The sequence below is a fragment of the Oncorhynchus mykiss genome, chromosome Y (genome assembly GCF_013265735.2).
Source record: "Oncorhynchus mykiss isolate Arlee chromosome Y, USDA_OmykA_1.1, whole genome shotgun sequence".
Classification (NCBI taxonomy): domain Eukaryota; kingdom Metazoa; phylum Chordata; class Actinopteri; order Salmoniformes; family Salmonidae; genus Oncorhynchus; species Oncorhynchus mykiss.
Genome location: NC_048593.1, coordinates 14,785,499 through 14,810,995, shown reverse-complemented (window position 1 = coordinate 14,810,995; position 25,497 = coordinate 14,785,499). Strand labels below are relative to the sequence as shown.

The 25,497-nt window shown below is 41.7% G+C and overlaps 1 protein-coding gene across 1 annotated transcript; it reads right to left on the bottom strand.

Annotated features, from left to right (window-relative positions):
* Window positions 1–4,731: 4,731 nt before the first annotated feature.
* Window positions 4,732–25,009, bottom strand: LOC110509696 (interleukin-6 receptor subunit beta). The gene is made up of 16 exons (XM_021590738.2): window positions 24,489–25,009; window positions 24,058–24,111; window positions 18,892–18,948; window positions 18,659–18,782; window positions 18,348–18,508; window positions 18,026–18,171; window positions 16,782–16,923; window positions 16,558–16,640; window positions 16,178–16,382; window positions 8,227–8,406; window positions 7,904–8,035; window positions 7,471–7,632; window positions 6,936–7,079; window positions 6,741–6,834; window positions 6,534–6,615; window positions 4,732–6,408 (listed from the first exon to the last, which is right to left on the bottom strand). Exons 1-16 carry the CDS (start codon window positions 24,526–24,528, stop codon window positions 5,965–5,967), a joined length of 2,250 nt encoding a protein of 749 aa, XP_021446413.2. The 5' UTR covers window positions 24,529–25,009; the 3' UTR covers window positions 4,732–5,964.
* Window positions 25,010–25,497: the final 488 nt, after the last annotated feature.

Sequence of the window (25,497 nt, the reverse complement as noted above, 5' to 3'; positions counted from 1 at the left end):
GAGGTTTTAGGCCTCACCCATACTTGCCTGCAATATCTGTTTGGAATCTTTAAGTATGAAATAAAGAAAAAGTATGTGGCGTGCAATAGAATAGGATGTTCAAATCATTTGTTTGAGGTGAGGCAAGCTAAAGGTCAAGGTCTAAGTTTGGCAAGAGGGAAATTTCACGACCTAGGAGGGGATTTTTTGGGGGGTATCTCAGATTTTTCTGTCAATTCTCACATATAAACTTAATTGGGAGGAAGGATGTTTGAAAAAGTTAACATTTGTATCACAAACAATTTGGGGGAAAATCATGATGAACGTGGCAATTTTAGGCCCTTTTTTAGCCAAGAGTGCTTTTAGCAATGCTGTCTCGTTTTATTACAATTGAGGATTTTAATCACAGTAGAAACATTGCTGGCGCAATACCTTTTTTTTTATCATGACTCCTGCTATTTCTAATTCTGTGTAACACACAATTTGGTGCTTTTCTTGGCCAGGGCCCATTTGAAAAATCTCAATATGACTTTCTGACAGTGCCTTTAGAAAGTATTCATACCCCTTGACTCATTCCACATTTTGTTGTGTTAGTCTGAATTCAAAATGGAATCAATAGATTTTTTTTCTAACCCATCTACACACAATACCCCATAAACACAGTGAAAACATGTTTTTTTTTTTTTTTTTTACGAGAAATATCTCATAAACATACAGTACCAGTCAAAAAAAAGTTTGGCCACACCTAGTCATTCAAGGGTTTTTCTTTATTTTCACTATTTTCTACATTGTACTATGAAATAACACATATTATAGAATCATGTAGTAACCAAAAATGTGTTAAACAAATCCAAATATATTTTAGATTAGTAGCTACCCTTTGTCTTGATGACAGCTTTGCACACTCTTGGCATTCTCTCAATCAGCTTCACCTGGAATGTTTTTCCAACAGTCTAGAAGGAGTTCCCACATATGCTGAGCACTTGTTGGCTGCTTTTCCTTCACTGCGGTCCAACTCATCCCAAACTATCTCAATTGGGTTGAGGTCAGGTGATTGTGGAGGCCAGGTCATCTGGTGCAGCACTCCATCACTTTCCTTCTTGGAACCAAATATCTCAAATTTGGATTAATCAAACCAAAGGACAGATTTCCATTGGTCTAGTGTCCAATGCACGTGTTTCTTGGCGCAAGCAAGTTTCTTCTTCTTATTGGTATCCTTTAGTAGTGGTTTCTTTGCAGCAATTCGACCACGAAGACCTGATTCACACAGTCTCCTCTGAACAATTTATGTTGAGATTTGTCTGTTACTTGAACTCTGAAGCATTTATTTGGGCTGAAATCTGAGGTGTAGTTAACTCTAATGAACTTGTCCTCTGCAGCAGAGGTAACTCTGGGTCTCTCTTTCCTGTGGCGGTTCTCATGAGAGCCAGTTTCATCATAGAGCTTGACGGTTTTTGCGACTGTACTTGAAGTAACTTTAAAAGTTCTTGAAATGTTACGGATTGACTGACCTTCATGTCTTAAAGTAATGATGGAGTTCCAATTGGCTTTTCTTATTTGAGCTGTTCTTGCCATAATTTTGACTTTTGCCAAATAGGGCTTCTTCTGTATACCACCCCTACCTTGTCACAACACAACTGATTGGCTCAAAGTAAGAAGGAAAGAAATTACACAAATTAATTTTTACCAAGGCACACCTGTTAATTGAAATGCATTCCAGGTGCCTATCTCATGAAGCTGGTTGAGAGAATGCCAAGAGTGTGCAAAGCTGTCATAACACTTTTTTTGGTTACTACATGATTCCATATGTGTTATTTCATAGTTTTGAAGTCTTAACTATTATTCTACAATGTAGAAAATAGTAAAAAATAAAGAACAACCCTTGAATGAGTAGGTGTGTCCAAACTTTTGACTAGTACTGTAACTATTCACCCCCCTGAGTCAATACTATGTAGAAGCACCTTTGGCAAAGATTACACCTGTGAGTCTTTCTGGGTAACTCTCTTAGAGCTTTTCACACCGGGAGTGTGCAACATTTGCCCATTTATTAATTTCAAAATTCTTCAACCTCTGTCAAATAGGTTGTTGATCATTGCGAGACAACCATTTCAGGTCTTGCCATCGATATTCTAATAGATAGATCTCTTTCCAAAATCATGGGAATTAAAAGGGAGTTGATCCCTCCTTTGCTGCTATAACAGCCTGCACTCTTCTAGGAAGGATTTCCACTAGATGTTGGAACATTGCTGTAAGAACTTGCTTCTATTCAGCCACGAGCATTAGTGAGGTCGGGCACTGATTTTGGGCGATTAGGCCTGGCTCGCAGTCGGCGTTCCAATTCATCCAAAAGGTGTTTGATGGGGTTGAGGTCAGGGCTCTGTGCAGGCCTGTCAAGTTAAGTTCTTTCACACCGATCTCGACAGACCATTTCTGTATGGACCTTGCTTTGTGCATATGGGCATTGTCATGCTGAAACTGGAAAGGGCCTTCCCCAAACTGTTGCCACAAAGTTGGAAGCACAGAAGCATCTAGAATGTCATTGTATGCTGTTGCATTAAGATTTCCCTTCACTGGAACTAAGGGGCCTAGCCCGAACCATGAAAAACAACCCCAGACCATTATTCCTCCTCCACTAAACTTTACAGCTGGCACTATGGATTCGGGCAGGTAGCATTCTACTGGCATCCGCCTAACCCAGATTTGTCTGTCGGACTGCCAGATGGTGAAGCGGAATTCGTCACTCCAGAGAATGCGTTTCCACTGCTCCAGAGTCCAAAGGCGGCAAGCTTTTCACCACTCCAGCCGACGTGCTCTGCGGCTGCTCGGACATGGAAACCCATTTCATGAAGCTCTCGACAAACAGTTGTTGTGCTGACGTTGCCTCCAGAGGCAGTTTGGAACTCGTAAGTGAGTGTTGCAACCGAGGAAGTACATATATTTTTTGTTGTTGTTGTACTTTTACCCCCTTTTTCTCCCCAATTTGTTGGTATCCAATTGGTAGTTATAGTCTTGTCCCATCATTGCAACTCCCCTACGGACTCGGGAGAGGCAAAGGCCAAGAGCCATGCATCCTCCAAAACACGACCCTGCAAGCCGGACTGCCTCTTGACACACCATTCACTTAACCCGGAAGCCAGCCGCACCAACGTATCAGAGGAAACACTGTCCAGCTGGCGACCGGAGTCAGCTTGTAGGGACCTGGCCCAACACAAGGGGTCGTTAGAGCGCGATGGGACAAGGAAATCCCTGCCGGCCAAACCCTCCCCTAACCCGGGTACGCTGGGCCAATTGTGTACCGCCTCACGGGCCTCCTGGTCGGCTGTAACACCGCCTGGGATCGAACCCGGGTCTGTAGTGACACCTCAAGCACTGCAGTACCTTAGACTCAACTCAGACTCAGATTACAGCTGTAAGTCGCTTGGGGTATGTCTCTATCAGTTTTGCACATCGAGAGACTGACATTTTTTCCCATTCCTCCTTGCAAAACAGCTCGAGCTCAGTGAGGTTGGATAGAGAGCATTTGTGAACAGCAGTTTTCAGGTCTTTCCACAGATTCTCGATTGGATTCAGGTCTGGACTTTGACTTGGCCATTCTAACACCTGGATATGTTTATTTTTGAACCATTCCATTGTAGATTTTGCTTTATGTTTTGGATCATTGTCTTGTTGGAAGACAAATCTCCGTCCCAGTCTCAGGTCTTTTGCAGACTCCATCAGGTTTTCTTCCAGAATGGTCCTGTATTTGGCTCCATCCATCTTCCCATCAATTTTAACCATCTTCCCTGTCCCTGCTGAAGAAAAGCAGGCCCAAACCATGATGCTGCCACCACCATGTTTGACAGTGGGGATGGTGTGTTCAGCTGTGTTGCTTTTACGCCAAACATAACGTTTTGCATTGTTGCCAAAAAGTTCAATTTTGGTTACATCTGACCAGAGCACCTCCTTCCACATGTTTGGTGTGTCTCCCAGGTGGCTTGTGGCAAACTTTAAACAACACTTTTTATGGATATCTTTAAGAAATGGCTTTCTTGCCACTCTTCCATAAAGGCCAGATTTGTGCAATATACGACTGATTGTTGTCCTATGGACAGAGTCTCCCACCTCAGCTGTAGATCTCTGCAGTTCATCCAGAGTGATCATGGGCCTCTTGGCTGCATCTCTGATCAGTCTTCTCCTTGTATGAACTGAAAGTTTAGAGGGACGGCCAGGTCTTGGTAGATTTGCAGTGGTCTGATACTCCTTCCATTTCAATATTATCGCTTGCACAGTGCTCCTTGGGATGTTTAAAGCTTGGGAAATCTTTTTGTATCCAAATCCGGCTTTAAACTTCTTCACAACAGTATCTCGGACCTGCCTGGTGTGTTCCTTGTTCTTCATGATGCTCTTTGTGCTTTTAACGGAGCTCTGAGACTATCACAGTGCAGGTGCATTTATACAGAGACTTGATTACACACAGGTGGATTGTATTTATCATCATTAGTCATTTAGGTCAACATTGGATTATTCAGAGATCCTCACTGAACTTCTGGAGAGAGTTTGCTGCACTGAAAGTAAAGGGGCTGAATAATTTTGCACGCCAAATTTTTCCGTTTTTGATTTGTTAAAAAAGTTTGAAATATCCAATAAATGTCGTTCCACTTCATGATTGTGTCCCACTTGTTGTTGATTCTTCACAAAAAAATACAGTTTTATATCTTTATGTTTGAAGCCTGAAATGTGGCAAGAGGTCGCAAAGTTCAAGGGGGCCGAATACTTTCGCAAGGCACTGTACCTGTCAGCAACGGGTGTGGCTGAAATGACAAATCACGTTAATTTGAAGGGGTGTCCACATACATTTGTATATATAGTGTATCTACAGGTAACTGCCAAAATGAAGTAAATGAGAGATTCAACGTATATTGAAAGCTGGTGCTTCCTCACAGGTGTGGATTCTGACTTAATTAAGCAATTAACATCCTATCATGCTTCGGGTCATGTATAAAATGTCCAGTTGGCCATAATTTTGGCTACCATGGCTAGAAGACAAGATCTCAGTGACTTTGTAAGAGGGGTCTCAAAGGAGCATAGGGTGTTTTAAAGGGTGTGTCCCCAGATCTCAACCCAAGTAAACACTTATGGAAGTCTCAGCAGCGGTGTCTGAGACATCGTTTTCCTCCATCAAGAAAACACCAAAACAGGTCCACTATGCCAGTTTACATAAACAGAGAATAAAATGGTTTCTAATCCATGATTTCATTTAAAACCATTAAAAAGTCCCATTCATATAAAGAGCAGTCAATCAACGCCACTCTTGTGCAATGTCTGCTTCTTGGACAATCCCTCAACACACTATCTTGTGGCTACCACATAGCAGCTATCAATACATGTATTGACAGGATAACAGCTTGAGTTTGTTATGAGTTCCCCTACATCATTAAACGTTTTCTCATTCCAGAGTTATGACAATCCCATCGTGTTGAGAGCGCTAAATCCGTCTGAGAATATCACAGTGAGATGAATCCACAATGGATGGCCTCGCTAGACTGTCCACTGTTCATTTGCCATCTCCCAAGCTGGGCTCAGGGGAAGAGATAATCAATTCATTGTTTGAATAGGCCAGAAATGTGACACCTCACTGCCTATGCAAATGTGGGTCTGAAACCTGACACTTCAAGTCAGCTCTGCTTAGAGAGTGGATACGGAGAGCAGGCAGATGAGGCTTTTTGGCATTATAGGTCACGGGACCCTACGGCGTTAACAGAGCGCTTTTTACACCAACATGTCAGTCGGAACCAGTCCAGAACCGCTCAAACACCTAAGAATATGCTGGTTAACAGGGTGACACTGATGGCAGCCGGTGGCTCTGTTACATAGAGAAAGGCCTAGAATGGTTGCACAGCATCTCAGTGAGAAAAGCAGATTCTAGAATCTACAGTAAACATTCTCAAAGAACCACCTTAGTGTTCAGAGATGGACTGGTGCTGCGTTGTGTCTGGTGGATGTAATCTAACTCTGGCCTGGCTTGACTGATCTGGCTTGACTGATCTGGCTTGACTGATCCTGGGATTCCAATGATGACGACGTATTGGTTGGAACACAGTGTGGCATAGCCTGTTGGAAGAGTTCCATGGTGGTGTAATCACTTAGAAAGGCCAACGGGTGGCACTGGTGGGCCACCGTACTGATGAGGACAGGGTCTGTCTGTCTCATGTCTGTGGGAATAGATGTAATGGTGTCAGAAGTTGGATCTTGAGCTCTGTCTGTGGCTATGGTTGACAGAGAAGGCCCTTGGCTCTCCCCATGGTCTGTGTTGAGGTGTAGACATGAGTCAGCATTGCGATGGAGGTTGCCAACGGGAGACATTTCTTCTCTTCCATTGACAATGTGTAGACTGTTGGAGTCCCCCTCCTCTTCTTTCAACATCTGTCGGTTGATGAGCTCCAGGAGTTCCTATGAGAATCAGTCAATTTTTATTGTCCCGGAGGCGGAAGAAAACCAACAGCAACAGGGCATGATCTGAGACATGCTGTAAAAATGCTATGAAACTCTCCTGCATCATTATAGCATTTTCTTACCAGATCGCAGACCCCATCTATTTTCTGGATGGCATTGCTGTTACCTGGATTGGGGATATTTGGCCAAAGTAGTTTCTTTGCTCTGAAAATACAACACGTTGACATGTAATTAATTCCATCACTTGAATTTCACTGGACAACAGTTAAGAACAAAGCAAAACGAATAGATATAAATACACCTTTGACCTAGAAACATGACGACTGTACCTTTTTAACAACTGAGAGCCGAGATGAACCACCAGTAAGAGTAAAGTTACTCCAACAATGGCCCCCGCTATCACACCACCCACAGTCAGGGATGCTGGGGAGGGACAGAAGACAGTACTGGTCTGCCATTCAAAATGTGGGATATCAGAGATGTTAATTGCAATATAACCACTGTTGATAGATCAACAAGCAAACCTTCAGGTTTGGTTTCAAAGTATGCAGCTGAGCTTCTCACTCCCATTCCTGCACCAGTGAAGGCAGACAACTGGACCCGGTACACAGTACTGCTCTGTAGGTCTACCAACTCATAGCTGGTTGAACCAGCATCCACAGTGATGTCTGTTGCAGCGAGAACACCAATAGTTAAAGTCAGTGACACATTCAGAATAAGAAGTAGTAACCTCACAAGAAAGGAAAGGAAGTTAACACTTCAACAACGCTTCTCGTTTTAAACTCTAGCCTTTCGGGAACTAGACGTGGTGGTAAGAATATCTGTTAGTGTGCAGGAAGGCTTAACTTAAAAAAAAAAAAAAGAAGTGTACATATTTATCAGATATTAGTCACAAACTATGAAACAGTCTACGTGTGACATGGAAAAGACAGTAGGAGAAGTCGCACGCTGCTCACATTCTACTGTATGAATACTCACTCACTGCACGTCTCTTGGGCCAACATCATCTTGGCACCTGTTTGTGAGCATCCAAATAAAGACCTCATCAATTAATCTTACTTGGTTCAGTATCTGTCCAGTCCTGCAGCCTCTCTGTGTAATGGAGGAAGTAGCCCAGCAGGAAACCTCTATTGTCCTCCTCGGGGACAGCCGTCCACTCCAGCACCATGGAACTCTGGCTAACATTACTGCTGCTGATGTTCCCTGGGGCACTGATGGGGGCTGAGAGGAAAAGACACTGAATCTTATTGCAATGCATTGATGACTAATTGGTAGGGTTGTTTGATTTAGACATACAGGTGCTAAGGTGTAATGTACTTATACTGCAACCAGCTTGTAAGTATATGAAGTGGCTCCCTGTGTCTGCGCTTATGGTATGTGTTTGTGTGACGATGAGATGCGACTTGTGTTCTACTCCAGCACTGGTTTCATCTAGTACAACCCCAAGGAAATGTTAAGTGTGGCCTTAAAATCAGTTTAATTTTAGACTCACATCCTTCAGTGAAGAAGGACTGGATGCTCCCATAGGTGCTCTCGCTGTTATTGATGAACTTCAGGTTGCAGGGTTCTTTATGTGGCCTTGTGTGCAGAGTGAAAGTGTACTTCTTATACAGCTCTAATGGCTCTATAATTCAAAAAGCAACAAGAGTGGTTTTAAATGGGGAAACATTTTTCATCAGGACAAGCTGGGGGTAGGCGGCTTAAATCTGTCAAACATATGCAATGTGTAGTTCTGGTTATAATAATATGCTGTGTCTGGATATGTGAATCCACTGTTGCTTTCATGTTAACGCAGGAGAGAGGTATGTACCCTACCCTCCAAGTGTATGACTTCATAGTTGTTCTCATCCTCATAGAAGGACTTGTGAGCAGCTTTCTCTCCTCTCCTCCACCACTCCACTGAGAAGCAGGAGTAGGTTTTGATCAGGTCATCCACCCAGGAGACAGTGAAGGACGTGTTGCCATTGAATGTCACATTCAGCCTCCCATATAAGTCTGTAGAGACAAGCCAAACAACACGTCAAGGTCCTTTCTCCTGCATCCGAGATGTCTTTGAGATGTCCCACTTCAACAGGCTGATTTCAAGCACTGTTAAAATAGAAAGACTCGAAACCCCATCATTGTGTCATGAAACCATGAAAAGTAGTGCACCTAAGCTGAGATGTGGTGTTTCATCATCAAGCGCTATGAAAAACTAGCTTTCATGAGGAGCGCCACAAGAAAGGAAAGGAAGACCCAAACTATTAGAGATCCTAGTCTCATAAATTGCAGCACAAATAAATGCTTCACAGAGTTCAAGTAACAGACACATCTCAACACCAACTGTTCAGAGGAGACTACATGAGTCAGGCCTCATGGTCGAATTGCTGCAAAGAAACCGCTACTAAAGGACACCAATAATAAGAAGAGACTTGCTTGGCCCAAGAAACACGTGCAATCGACATTAGACTGGTGGAAATCTGTCCTTTGGTCTGATGAGTCCAAATTTGAGATTTTTGGTTCCAACCGCCGTGTCTTTGTGAGACGCAGAGTAGGTGAACGGATGATGTCAGCATGTGTGGTTCTCACTGTGAAGCATTAAGGAAGAAATTCCACAAATTAACTTTTAACAAGGCGCGCACATGTTAATTGAAATGCATTCCAGGTGATTACGTCATGAAGCTGGTTGAGAGAATGCCAAGAGTGTGCAAAGCTATCATCAAGGCAAAGGGTGGCTATTTTGAAGAATCTGAAATATTAAATATATTTTGATTTGTTCAACACTTTTTTGGTTACTACATGATTCCATATGTGTTATTTAATAGTTTTGATGTCGTCACTATTATTCTACAATGTAGAAAATAGTAAAAATAAAGAAAAACCCTTGAATGAGTAGGTGTGTCCAAACGTTTGACTGGTACTGTATTTGGAGACTTAAGTGCCAAAAATAAATACATTTTAGGGGTGACTATCTATTGTTCCATGTAGTGAATCTGTTATTCAATGCGTTTGTATGGGCTCGTAGCAATAACGGCAAATACAATTTTTTATCAACATTTTTGGGAGATACTTCAAGGGGTCTTAAAATTCTAAATCAAGTTGCAAAATGATCCTTAGTTTGACCTTCAGTTCCATGTAGCTTAGTAGAACCTTTTTTTTGAGAGTCTTGTGAACCATTGTTGGTGTTTCAGTGCATGTAGAAGGCAACATCAAAACACAAATGGCAGACTGCGTCTCTCTTATACAATCACATGGTTTTCAAATGCCAATTCTTTATACTGTAAATATTGATTGGTGATGATTTTCAGACAATATTTTAATTGACCCTTTTGGTCCCGCTTTAAATGATGTTCAGCTTATTAAGGCTTCATTAAGCGTTCATAAGCAGCACGTTAAATATGTTACAAAGCACCTATAACCGTATGTCATGCTTTATAAAGGGTTCATACATGTGGCATGACTGTGACAATCACCAATGCCATATGTGACATAATCCACTATGTTGAATATGATATAGACATGTGCTTTATAATGGGTGACATGTTGTGCTGAAGGATGGCACACGTTCTAAAGTGATGTCATGTTAGTCACATAACACCTAATCTTGTTCCCAGACACTTCTGCCCCAAATGGTCTGGTGGACCAACACATTAAACTAGGCCTTCATTAGTTAAGGTTAGGTTTAAAATACATTTTAAGAAGATACGGGTTTAGCCATTCTCTGGTCACTCCCACAAGGGCCACTTTGAATGGTTGATGTTCCAGGCTTATATGTGCAGTGTGTGCAATAGTCTGGGGACGACGTTACACCAAGGAACAATTACCTTAATGAAAGCCCCCTAACGAAATTGAATGTGTCTTTCTTCTGGAACCAAGTTACATGTTCGTCCAATACACAAACATGCACACAACAAAATCAAATCAAACTTTGTCACATGCGCCGAATACAACAAGAGTAGACTTCACTGTGAAATGCGTACTTACAAGCCCTTAACCAACAGTGCAGTTCAAGAAGAATTAAGAAAACATTTACCAACTAAACTAAAGTAAAAAAAAAAATGTAAAGGCTAAAATAATAGTATAATAAAAAGTAACACAATAACAATACAATAACGAGGCTGTATACAGGGGGTACCGGTACCGAGTCAGTGTCCGGGGATACAGGTTAGAGGCAATTTGTACAAGTTGGTAGAGGTGAAGTGACTATGTATAGATAATAAACAGCGAGTAGCAGCAGTGTACAAAACAAATGGAGGAGGGGGGGGTCAATGTAATAGTCCGGTGGCCATTTGATTAATTGTTCAGCAGTCTTATGGCTTGGGGGTAGAAGCTGTTAAGGAGCATTTAGGTCCTAGAATTGGCACTCCGCTACCATTTGCCGTGTGGTAGCAGATTAAACAGTCTATGACTTGGATGCCTGGAGTCTGACAGTTTTATGGGCTCTACTCTGACACCGCCTATTTTATAGGTTCTGGATGACAGGAAGCTTGGCCCCAGTGATGTACTGGGCCATACACACTACCCTCTGTAGCGCATTACGGTCAGATGCCGAGCAGTTTCCATACCAGACGGTGATGTAACCGGTCACGATGCTCTCGATGGTGCAGCTGTAGAAAGTTTTGAGGATCTGAGGACCCACGCCAAATATTTTCAGTCTCCTGAGGGAAACGTATCGCATGACGTCGTACTTAATTTAAAGTCCGACTCCTTTAGTCATTCATAGCACATACATAGATGCCTTGTATCATATGACGCTGTACCTACTATAAAGTCAGACACATTTGGTCATAATCATAACGCATACATAAAGGATTAATGATGTAAACACACATGTATTAACACTTAGGGAATTATCACTAACAACCAAAACAAATAAATGTTAAAGACCTGTTTAAACCATACATTTCCTTTTATTTGTAATTTTTTTAAACAATACAAATAAATGAAGTTTCAAAAAGTCCAGCAATTACATTGAACATTACACAGGGCTGTGAATAGTGTAGCTTGTCCCTGAGCTGGCAGACGAATGGTTCTTGCCTATCTTCCTGCTGGAGGTACTGCATGTTGGTTCCAACCTTAAAAGTAACAATAAAGAAAGTTAGCAGTTCTGTTAGGAAATGCCTTTGTCACACCATCTGAATAAAGTCATTTCTGTGCTGCGCCAGAAACTCTAATGGGATGATGGGAAACTCCATTCAATTCGTATTATTATTTTCCTCTTTCATTTACAAATCGCACGACTTGACTATGAGATGTGGTTGTATCTAGGGGGATTTGTATTTCGCTGAGCCTGCTCGCTAGCAAAATCTTGGCTAACTATCAATTGCTGTGAAGTCACCGAAATAACGATTGAGGTAGCTACAGTATGCAATCTAATTCAACACTGAACTACAACAAACAAATTTAAATTACAATAAATAAAAGGCTAACTTACTTGTTTTTTTGCTGTCCAATGGTAGCACAAGTGGGTCTTTGATTTGCGAACTCATCACATGATCTGCTTCTCGTCAGCAACACTACAAAAGTACTTCTGGGTCATGGAATTTCTGAAATATTCTAAATAAAAGTCCCCCACGTAACAGTAGAAAAGTGACCGCGAAATGCTTACTTACAAGCCCTTAAATAACAATGCAGTTTCAAGAAAATATTTACTAAATAAACTAAAGTAAAAAATGTTGCACAATAAAATAACAATAGCGAGGCTACATATCCCCTATATGTAGCCTCGCTATTGTTATTTTATTTTACCGTTACCGAGTCAATGTGTGGGGGTACAGGTTAGTCGAGGTAATTGAGGTAATTTGTACATGTAGGTAGGGGTAAAGTGACCCTGCATAGATCATAAACAGAGAGTAGCAGCAGTGTAAAAACATTCATCACAAAACCAACTGACATTGACAACTACTTTAATGATTTCTTTAATTGTGAAGATTAGCAAACTGAGGCATGACATGTCAGCATCAAACGCTGACACTACACATCCAAGTATATCTGACCAAATTATGAAAGACAAGCATTGAAATTTTGAGTTGAGTAAAGTGATTGTGAAAGAGGTGAACAAATGATTGTTGTCTATCAACATTGACAAGCCATTAGGGTCTGACAACTTGGATGGAAAATTACTTAGGACATAGCAGATGATATTTCCACTCTTATTTGCCATATTTTCAATTTAAGCCTCCTAGAAAGTGTGTTCCAGGTTTGGAGGGAAGCAAAAGTCATTCCGCTACCTAAGCCCCCTTTACTGGCTCAAATACCAATTAGCCTGCTGCCAACCCTTAGTAAACTTTGGGGAAAAATTGTGTTTGACCAGATACAATGCTATTTTACCATAAACAAATTGACAACAAACTTTCAGCATGCTTATACGGAAGAACATTCAACAAGCACAGCACTTACACAAATAGACTGATGATTGCCTGAGAGAAATTGATGATAAAAATATTGTGGGGGCTATTTTGTTTGACTTCAGTGCAGCTTTTGACATTATAGTCTGCTGCCGGAAAAACATATGTTTTCGTTATTTAATGGAAGCCTCTCCAACATAATCCAGGTTGAATCAGGAACTCCCCAGGGCAGCTGTCTAGGCCCTTTACTTTTAAAAATCTTTACTAATGACATGCCACTGGCTTTGAGTAAGGCCAGTGTGTCTGTGTATACAGAGGACTCAACACTATACACGTCAGCTACTACAGCGACTGAACTGACCAACACTTAACAAAGAGCTGCAGTTAGTTTCAAGTGGGTGGCAAGGAATAAGTTAGTCCTAAATATTTCTAAAACTAAAAGTGTTGTATTTGGGACAAATCATTCACTAAGCCTTAAACTTAAACATTGTAAGAAATAATGTGGAAATTGAGGAAATAATGTGGAAATTGAGCAAGTTGAGGTGACTAAACTACTTGGAGTAACCCTGGATTGTACTGTCATGGTCAAAACATATTGATACAACAGTAGCTAAGATGGGGAGAAGTCTGTCCATAATAAAGCGCTACTCTACATTCTTAACAACACTATCAACAAGGCAGGTCCTACAGGCCCTAGGTTTGTCGCACCTGGACTACTGTTCAGTCATGTGGTTAGGTGCCACAAAAAGGGAAAAAGAGGTCTCTTCAGTCTCCAAGTTCAGAACAGACTATGGGAGGCACACAGTACTACATAAAGCCATGACTACATGGAACTCAGTAACTGATTCCACATCAAGTAACTGATGCAAGCAATTAAATTCAATTTAAAAGACAGTTACATATGCACCTTATATAACATAGACTGTGAAGTAACACAAACCAGGCACAGACACATGCGTACACACACACGGATTTTGTACTGTAGATATGTGGAAGTGGTGGAGTAGGGGCCTGAGGGCACACAGTGTGTTGTGAAAGTATGGTAATGTTTTTACAATTGTATAAACTGTCTTAATTTTGCTGGACCCCAGGAAGAGTAGCTACTTCCTTGGAATATGGAATACATATAGACTTACACGGAACCCAAACCGGCTGTGCACGTGCGCCATCGTGCGCTATCGTGCATACATTTATTTTGTCCCCCTACACCAAACACGATCACGACACGCAGGTTAAAATATCAAAACAAACTCTGAGCCAATGACATTAATTTGGGGACAGGTCAAAAAGCATTAATAATGTATGGCAATTTAGCTAGTTAGCTTGCACTTGCTAACTAATTTGTCCTATATAGCAAGCTTGATGTTGCTAGCTAATATGTCCTGGGATATAAACATTGAGTTGTTATTTTACCTGAAATGCACAAGGTCCTCTACTCCGACAATTAATCCACACAACTGAATAATTTCTAGTCCTCTCTCCTCCTTCTAGGCTTTTTCATCTTTGAACTTATATGGTGATTGGCATCTACACTTTCATAGTATTACCACGACAACTGGCAAAACATTACGTCTTTCAATCACCCACATGGATATAACCAATGAGGAGATGGCACGTGGGTACCACGAGAGGCAGGACTTGCAGTGCGATCTGTTTCAGAAATAGGAACGACTTCTATTTTAGCCCATGGCAATGCAGACGCTCGTTGGCGTGCGCGAGCAGTGTGGGTGCAATAATTGAATAACATGGATTTCTACATTTATTTTGCGACATGAGCTGTCTGGTCAGCCTATAAGAGCAATAACTATTCTGGGTGCTACAGTAAAAGTTTTGTAAGGAATACTCAGTAGGGTCAGTAGAATGTATATATGGTATCATTTCATGGGGCTCCAAATAATACATGTTGCTGGCCTTTTACTCCACCCATTTCATTGGAGGCCGAATCACATCACATGTGCGCTGACTACACTAGTCATCCTTGGTTTATGCATTGTTGTGAACACATACAATCCTATTTTGTTTTATGTAGTGCTTATGAAGGCTTATGAAGGCTTTATGAAACCTTTATAAGTGGCCCGTCATTTAAAGTGGGATCAAAATGAATACTTTTCCTAGGGCACTAATTATAGGCTACAGTTGCCAGGCCCATTGTGAAATTATAAATGATGTTACATTCATAGTGTTTAGGGCTATGTAAGTTATAGCAAGGATAACATGAGGTAACATGTATAAAGTATGCCTTTATGTGAGAAGATTGATGTGAACCCAGGTCTCCTGCTTATCAAAACACTCCCTTAGTCTACTCAGCCAGTCTGCAGGACTAAACTGTTCTGCTGAACCACCCTTGTTACATTCAGCACATGGGGTACCCAATTCAGACTTGAGATAAGTAGACTTAGCATGGACTCAATAAAACATGGACTTAAGTCAAAACATGTTTAAGTCCATGTTAAATCAACTCAAATCTCAAGTCTGAATAGGAATTCTGTAAGATGGCAAATTGATCTGGAATTTGTCACACTCAACCACACAGCAACTTACCGTGTGAGGAATTTGGGCCCCCATATCAGAAGACAAATGTTTAGATTATTAAAGGCCAAATGTGAACTTCAAACACTGTGCTGCCCTACTGTTTAGAATTCCCCCAGTCTGGGAAATGGATTTGGAGGGAGGGGACTCAAGTCAGGTGTGCCATCTAGCAAACTCTATGGTCAAGTATTAAAAACAAGCAAGTTTGTGTACGCCACCACTGTATTCAGGTCCTTCACGAACTCAGGAAAGAACACACCAAACGTTCAGGTAAAACTCTCCAAAACAATCCAAGAAAGTATGTGGCAATGGCAACAGAAAAGGAATTCACTCAACTAGACTCCCATTTACATTGTTTGGATTCAAAACACCATAATACAAAACACCATGCTTAGGAGCTTTGGAGAGAGGAAATTACTCCAAAAAAAAGAAGGGTTCTAATTATGCACTAAACGGGACTCGAAACACCATAAAAATGTTGTCAACCTTTTACGCGTTAGTCTGTTGCAAGGTGTTGCACAATTCTTGATTAAGTGGTGTTGCAACACACCGTGTCATGGTTCCGAACACTTTAGGGTGAATGGTTAAGTACATGTTAAATATGTCTCATAACCCCTTACACCCATGCGCTTCAAAACTCCAGCGAAGTTAAGGTTTCGTCTCAACACTGGGGGGGCAGCTCAGTTGCCTCTAGTTTTAATGTTACAAAACACATCATTTTAACAGTGTACTGTTAAGCAGGAGAGCAACTAGTAATTCATTTCCGATGCAAAAACTGAACTTAACTAATAATACTTCAGGCAAAAATAGTTAATAAATCCTAACATGGCCTGAGTGTATGATCCCGATATTGGAGGGTAATGGTAGATAACGGTAGCTATATAACGGTAGGTAACGGTAGCTATTTCTACCTTTGTCGTCCAGTGGAGGTATAGTTCTTTGTGCTGCAGGTGAGTTCCCCGCCTTGTTGAAGGCTGTGATAGTGAGGTGGTAGGCTGAGTGAGACAGGGCCAGTCGGAGTAGGGTCCTGCTGGTGTTGAAGGCCTCAATGGGGTCCTCTCCTGAGGCCTTCCCCACTGTCACACTGTAGCCCTCCGCTAACTCACTGGCTGCAAACTGGAATGCAAATTGTCGGTGCAAGGTTACAGGCCTACCCATAGATTTATACAACATGTGTCACGTATAGTGTAGTGCAATAAACTATTGTATTACTTTATACCTACAGCTGTTGTAGATATTGTGTTTATGAAGCATGCAGGTTAACTAACAAACATAGTACTGTATAAGTTACCTTCCATTTTATGATCACTAATCTACTTCCTTTGGTTTGTGGAAAATCTTCTACCATCTCAATGACAGGCTTATCAGTAAGTTCTAAAAAAGATTGAACGAAACGACACGTTGTTTTTCGATGTTGAACGTCAGTAGATCAGTAGAGTAGAGAATTGATTGACTATTTTTGGTAAGACCATTGAAGATTTCTAAATTGCAGCTTTAGGTCAAAGGTAAACTCACCAGGTGGAACAGTGAAATTCTTGCTCCAGGGGCACTGGGTACATTTGTTGTTGGCCACACACTGTATTTGCACCACATAGGACAGTGAGGAGTTAAGATTACCCAGAGAGCACCTATTGCTATCCTTGGATTGCACTGGTGGCTATAGAGAACACAAATGAGAGGTTAGGTCAGTATACCTTAAGAGAAAAAAAACTGTGTAAAGTTGTATATCCTACAAGGTCTTCTCCAGTCTTGGAAAACTAGGTTAGATTTCCCGGACACAGATTAGGCCTAATCCTGGATTGAAGTGAATTTTCAATGAAGATTCTCCAATGACTAGGCTTAATCTGTGTTCAGGACTAGTCTTATTTTGTGACCGGTGAACTGGCCCCAAGAGTTTCACTATTCATGCCAGTTTGTTTCAAGTCTATAATCTATTTTATAACGGCCAAAATCAAGGAAACACCAACATTAAGTGTCTTAATAGGGCATTGGGCCACCACGAGCCAGATCAGCTTCAATGCACCTTGGCATAGATTCCATTAGTCTCTGGAACTCTATTGGAGAGATGCGACACAATTCTTCCATGGGAAATTCCATAATTTGGTGTTTTGTTGATGGTGGTGGAAAATGCTGTCTCAGGCGCCCATAAGGGTTCAATTGGGTTTCGATCTGGTGGCTGAGACACACACACACACACATGCTTGAATGATTGTTTTTCTATCCTTGTGGGAACCAAACAATTTATTCTCATTCAAAATCCTATTTTTACTAACCCTAACCCCTAACTCTTAACCCTAACCCCTAACTCTTAACCCTAACCCCTAACTCTAATTATAATCATAACTATAACTCTAAACCTAACCACTAAGCCTAAAATAGCCTTTTTCCTTTTGGGGACTGGCGAAATGTCCCCGCTTGTCCAAATTTTCATTGTTTTATTATCCTTGTGATGTCTTCTGGTCCCCAGAATGGTAGTAAAACCAAAAGTGCACACACACATCATTTAAACCCCCTATGATCCTTTGAAGTCCCCTTTTCAAAGTCTTCTTCTAGCCATGGTAGCCAAAATAATGGGCAACTGGGATACTTGTATACATGACTCAAAGCATGATGGGATGTTAATTGCTTAATAAACTCAGGAACCACAAGTGTGTGGTTGCCCAGTTACTCAAGTGTTTGCTTTATTTTGCCAATTACCTGCATCTCTTTATGAGCTGCATGTAGCCAGTACCTTTCAGATCTGACTTTTTAAAGCCCACCTCTTTCCATGACTGGCTCTTCAGGTCCTTGTACCTCACAGAGTACAGCGCAATATATTTGTTCTCCTCCTTCCTCCAGGAGGCCTGGATATCCAGCTGTCTTGAATGGCGATTTAAGTCGACGTTAGATGGAGGGCCGCATCGAACTGCAATGTTAAGACAACATAGGCTAATGTGATAACGTATCATTGTTATACTCTATTTTGATTCAGCAATAGATAAAAAGGACTGGTCACATCTTATGCTTGCTGTAAACCCATAGGCCATCCTTCTGTCACATAATGGAAGGGAATAGATGCATAGATGATTAACATAAACAGACCCAATTGTTGAGGTGAACCTCTGAAAACGTCCTTTGTGCAGCTCTTCGGATCACTCTCGTCAAACACCTGAGCCGTCATGTTGCGTTTTTTTGACAGATTATTGAAAGTCTGAGATGTACCTGATATGTTTGCATACATTTTGCAATGGTGAATCATTTTCCTGTGAAGAATATCAAATGGAATAGGATTTAGTATTTTATTATTTATTTTATGTATATGTTTTGCTATTTTGTCTAGTCTACAATGATACAATACAACCGTAGAGAGACATTAAATTACTGTGCTATTGAATTCTGTTGATACTACTTACTGTTCTATAATGAGTGTGTATCTGTGTGTTTGGTAGACAAGATGCTTTCTAGGTGTCCACACACATTCCCAGCCATTCCTACTTAAGCCCATAGGTACAAAGCAAACTAATTCACGGACTCCCTCTGAAAAGAAAGGTTGAAAAGAGCAACTAGATTGTCACAATAAAGATTTATCAACCCTCTCAACTGTATCTGAACAAAATCTTAGTGGTTGGAATGGTTATGTCATTACCTTGGGATGTGACACAGTGTCCGTAATATGAAGAGATATTCTTGGACCCACAGGACACTGAAATGTACAGTATTGTCAATACATCATGTATCAAAAGATTTAATGATGTGACACCATAAATAAACAGAAGAAATAACAGATATTATGTCAAAATATAAAGTAAACATTTTCCAAGACCCTGTAAGGGGAATTTTTATGTTTGTGCTATTCTTATAACTAATTACTGTGTTCTATTCATGTGCTGTTCTATAAAGCAATATCTGTGTTCATGCAAGTGGCTGACTGTACAAATCACAACTATCAGTAGCTGCAATTTGGCAGTACGCCCAGACTTTGTTTTGAGAACAAACGAAAGATATCTCAGTTTCAAGATCTTGGCTTCGAGAGGAGAAACCTTGTGAGGTGTTGGTCTGTCAAATGTTATGAAACAGTATTGGTCGGTCACATGAATAGAACAAACCGATAATGATGAATTAATTATGCAAATATAAGTTATGTGTATAGCCGTATATAAAACAACTGTTGGGACTGCACTGGCAGAGGTTTCTGACAGACGTCTACTGTGGTGCATTGAGTTGGTTGGAACCTCTCCAGCGCACTGACAAATAAACAAAAATGAATTTAAGATTGACTTTGAGTGTCCCTGTGTAAGAATTTCCATGACAACTCTCTTTAGATACTAGGTACGCTGTATATGGTGATGCAATAACTACTTTGTACAAAGGAAACAGTGTTACCGTAACAGAAATACATATAAATCGTGTTGTGCTTTTACCATAGTTTCCAGACAACACTTACAGGAACATGGGTCCACACCCATGTCCTTTGGGTGCCTACTCTAATGCCAACAATAAGATCAGCTTTGTTGCAGAAATCATGCAAGAGGGTGATGGGTCAACTAAAACTAGTGTTGGGTAAGCTACTTTCAAATCATAGTTTACCAAACTAAATTCAGCGAAAAAATAAACGTCCTCTCACTGTCAACTGCGTTTATTTTCAGCAAACGTAACGTGTAAGTATTTGTAGTAGAATCTCAATTCAACGGCTCAGACACAAGAGGCATGTGGCAGGGTCTACAGTAAATCACGGACTACAGGAAGAAATCCAGCCCAGTCACGGACCAGGATGTCCTGCTCCCAGGCAGACTAAATAACTTTTTTGCCCGCTTTGAGGACAATACAGTGCCACTGACACGGCCTGCAACGAAAACATGCGGTCTCTCCTTCACTGCAGCCGAGGTGAGTAAGACATTTAAACGTGTTAACCCTCGCAAGGTTGCAGGCCCAGACGGCATCCCCAGCCGCGCCCTCAGAGCATGCGCAGACCAGCTGGCCGGTGTGTTTACGGACATATTCAATCAATCCCTATACCAGTCTGCTGTTCCCACATGCTTCAAGAGGGCCACCATTGTTCCTGTTCCCAAGAAAGCTAAGGTAACTGAGCTAAACGACTACCGCCCCGTAGCACTCACTTCCGTCATCATGAAGTGCTTTGAGAGACTAGTCAAGGACCATATCACCTCCACCCTACCTGACACCCTAGACCCACTCCAATTTGCTTACCGCCCAAATAGGTCCACAGACGATGCAATCTCAACCACACTGCACACCGCCCTAACCCATCTGGACAAGAGGAATACCTATGTGAGAATGCTGTTCATTGACTACAGCTCGGCATTCAACACCATAGTACCCTCCAAGCTCGTCATCAAGCTCGAGACCCTGGGTCTCGACCCCGCCCTGTGCAACTGGGTACTGGACTTCCTGACGGGCCGCCCCCAGGTGGTGAGGGTAGGCAACAACATCTCCTCCCCGCTGATCCTCAACACTGGGGCCCCACAAGGGTGCGTTCTGAGCCCTCTCCTGTACTCCCTGTTCACCCACGACTGCGTGGCCACGCACGCCTCCAACTCAATCATCAAGTTTGCGGACGACACAACAGTGGTAGGCTTGATTACCAACAACGACGAGACGGCCTACAGGGAGGAGGTGAGGGCCCTCGGAGTGTGGTGTCAGGAAAATAACCTCACACTCAACGTCAACAAAACTAAGGAGATGATTGTGGACTTCAGGAAACAGCAGAGGGAACACCCCCCTATCCACATCGATGGAACAGTAGTGGAGAGGGTAGCAAGTTTTAAGTTCCTCGGCATACACATCACAGACAAACTGAATTGGTCCACTCACACAGACAGCATTGTGAAGAAGGCGCAGCAGCGCCTCTTCAACCTCAGGAGGCTGAAGAAATTTGGCTTGTCACCAAAAGCACTCACAAACTTCTACAGATGCACACTCGAGAGCATCCTGGCGGGCTGTATCACCGCCTGGTACGGCAACTGCTCCGCCCTCAACCGTAAGGCTCTCCAGAGGGTGGTGAGGTCTGCACAACGCATCACCGGGGGCAAACTACCTGCCCTCCAGGACACCTACACCACCCGATGTCACAGGAAGGCCATAAAGATCATCAAGGACATCAACCACCCGAGCCACTGCCTGTTCACCCCGCTATCATCCAGAAGGCGAGGTCAGTACAGGTGCATCAAAGCTGGGACCGAGAGACTGAAAAACAGCTTCTATCTCAAGGCCATCAGACTGTTAAACAGCCACCACTAACATTGAGTGGCTGCTGCTGACACTGACTCAACTCCAGCCACTTTAATAATGGGAATTGATGGGAAATGATGTAAATATATCACTAGCCACTTTAAACAATGCTACCTTATATAATGTTACTTACCCTACATTATTCATCTCATATGCATACGTATATACTGTACTCTATATCATCGACTGTATCCTTATGTAATACATGTATCACTAGCCACTTTAAACTATGCCACTTTGTTTACATACTCATCTCATTTGTACATACTGTACTCGATACCATCTACTGTATCTTGCCTATGCTGCTCTGTACCATCACTCATTCATATATCCTTATGTACATATTCTTTATCCCCTTACACTGTGTACAAGACAGTAGTTTTGGAATTGTTAGTTAGATTACTTGTTGGTTATTACTGCATTGTCGGAACTAGAAGCACAAGCATTTCGCTACACTCGCATTAACATCTGCTAACCATGTGTATGTGACAAATAAAATTTGATTTGATTTGATGAACGTAACAAGATTCAACAACTGAGACAAACTGAAGTTTGAAGTTCCACAGACATGGGACTAACAGAAATGGAATAATGTGTCCCTGAACAAAGGGGGGGGGGGGGGGGGGGCGCAATCAACAGTAACAGTCAATGCAGCTAGTGGCCACACCAGATACTAAGTACTGCGGTGCACCTCCTCATGGACTGCACCAGATTTTCCAGTTCTTGCTGTGAGATGTTACCCCACTCTTCCACCAAGGCACCTGCAAGTTCCCAGACATTTCTGAGGGGAATGGCCCTAGCCCTCACCATCTGATCCAACAGGTCCCAGACGTGCTCAATGGGATTGAGATCCGGGCTCTTCGCTGGCCATGGCAGAACACTGCCATGTCTTGCAGGAAATCATGCACCGAATGAGCAGTATGGCGGAGGGTCATGCCAGGATGAGCCTGCAGGAAGGGTACCACATGAGGGAGGAGGATGTCTTGCCTGCAATGACAACAAGCTCAGTCCGATGATGCTGTGACACACTGCCCCAGACCATGACGGACCCTCCACCTCCAAATCGATCCCGCTCCAGAGTACAGGCCTCGGTGTAACGCTCATTCCTTCAATGATAAACACAAATCTGACCATCACCCCTGGTGAGACAAAATCACGACTCGTCAGTGAAGACCACTTTTGCCAGTCGTCTGGTCCAGCGATGGTGGGTTTGTGCCCATAGGCGACGTTGTTGCCGGTGATGTCTGGTGAGGACCTGCCTTACAACAAGCCGAAAAGCCCTCAGTCCAGCCTCTCTCAGCCTATTGCGGACAGTCTGAGCACTGATGGAGGGATTGTGCATTCCTGGTGTAACTCGGGCAGTTGTTGTTGCCATCCTGTACCTGCCCCGCATGTGTGATGTTCGGATGTACCGATCCTGTGCAAGTGTTGTTACACGTGCTCTGCCACTGTGAGAATGATCAGCTGTCCATACTGTCTCCCTGTAGCATTGACTTAGGTGTCTCACAGTAAGGCATTGCAATTTATTGCCCTGGCCACATCTGCAGTCCTCATGCCTCCTTGCAGCATGCCTAAGGCATGTTCACGCAGATGATCAGGGACCCTGGCCATCTTTCTTTTGGTGTTTTTCAAAGTCAGTAGAAAGGCCTCTTTAGTGTCCTAAGTTTTCATAACTGTGACCTTAATTGCCTACCTGTTAACGACCATTCCACAGGTGCATGTTCATTAATTGTTTATGGTTCATTGAACAAGCATGGGAAACAGTGTTTAAACCCTTTACAATGAAGATCTGTGAAGTTATTTGGATTTTTACTAATTATCTTTGAAAGACAGGGTCCTGAAAAGGGACGTTTCTTTTTTCGCTGAGTTTAATAATTACTTCACACTTGAAGTTAAGCTACACTAAAGCTACCCTTAAGATAAACATAGTTTACTTAACTAAAGATACTTTCAAATAATAGTACGCTACTTCGGGAAAAATTATAATATCTAAATCTACAATGTCATAGAATACAAATTGCAAGAACAGATTACTCTGGGGTCAAGTGATAACTCAGTATGTTGTTTAGCCTATTAGTAAAGACAAAAACTATGTGTCAAGTGAGAATTAAGCAGGTCTGATGCCGAAAAACAAAGAAAATGATTGCCTATTTCACCCAGATTTTCTTCTCTTTTTGCAAAATAGCAATAGGTAGTTCCAGTAGTTAGCTGCACCGCTACATGGCACAAAAGTAATGAACTACTGAAAACACTGCCAGGTTTTTAGTTTAGTTCATTTAGCACCAAGCTACTGCAAAATGCATTATAATTACTATTTGAACTTCATATAGTTCACTACTCCACAAAACTGATTAAAACACATTTCTTACTTTTAACGTTACCCCCCCAAAAAACACTGGACCTACATATGTGTGTATGTACACACACACACATATATATATATATATATATATATGTATGTATATATGCACTATGTCACTATATATGCATGCCTTTGCATTTATGTTTTGTTTTAAACAGTGTTTTGTCTGGAAGACATTATTTAAGAATAGTTCAAACATACCTGGAGAAACTTGGAGAGGGGAACAGAGTGTGGTAAAATATTCAAAGAGAACACCTAAAAAAAAGGGACAGCAGTAATCAAGACAGCAGTATTCAAGACAGCAGTAACCAAGACAGCAGTAACCAAGACAGCAGTAACCAAGACAGCAGTAACCAAGACAGCAGTAACAGATAATCGAAGATCGTCATCATTCCTGGGACACCTGCTTACTCAAAATTAGATATACTGAGTGGAGGAGTCTAGAATGAGGAAATAGTTCAAAAGACAACCTCATTGACATACAGTAGATTGGGGAATGGAGGATGGGATACACCGTGTGCTGGAAATGTAGATTTCTTAGATGTAGTCTTTAGACTTTTACAGAATTCATGTGGAGATCTTTAAATTTTCTGTAAAATGTTCTAACACAAAATGAGAAGAAAAGTACTTACCAAAGAGTAAGTAGGGCAGAGGTTTGTGCAGAAAATGCATTGTTGGTCTTTGTGTCTCATAGAATAGAGCTCCAAGTCACAGCATCACATTCATAGCCATATTTGATGTCTGACTGGTTTTGTGTCTGACAGCCAAGAAGGTCTGTGTGGTGTTGAAGTGGCTTGATGAGCAGTAGCTAACCATTCATGTGTGCTCACCACCCACATGCGCAAGCCCACAGAAAGAGAGCAAGAGAGAGAAAAAAATGAAAATCTATCTGGATGAGTTGACTTCTCTTTTCTATTCAGAACAAATGACTGGTATGAACTGAGTGTTACTCAGACAAAGAAATAGCCCAAGTTTCAGCTATTTCAGGATTTCTAACAAGTTCTCTCTCTGCTTTCAAGGAATTGTATTCGCAATTCTCTGAAAAACAACAAATACCCACTAAGAACACAACACAGACCTTTGCACAGACCTTTGTAGGGGCAAGTGCTTAAAGTGAACAAAAAAAAAGTTTAACTCAAATTGCTTACAGTCAATTATCTACTACTCACTTCGCCAAATTTCTCTCTCTCTCTCTCTCTCTCTCTCTCTATATATATATATATATATATATATATATATATATATATATATATATATATATATACACACTGCTCAAAAAAATAAAGGGAACACTAAAATAACACATCCTAGATCTGAATGAATGAAATATTCTTATGAAATACTTTTTTCTTTACATAGTTGAATGTGCTGACAACAAAATCACACATTATCAATGGAAATCAAATTTATCAACCCATGGAGGTCTGGATTTGGAGTCACACTCAAAATTAAAGTGGAAAACCACACTACAGGCTGATCCAACTTTGATGTAATGTCCTTAAAACAAGTCAAAATGAGGCTCAGTAGTGTGTGTGGCCTCCACGTGCCTGTATGACCTCCCTACAACGTCTGGGCATGCTCCTGATGAGGTGGCGGATGGTCTCCTGAGGGATCTCCTCCCAGACCTGGACTAAAGCATCC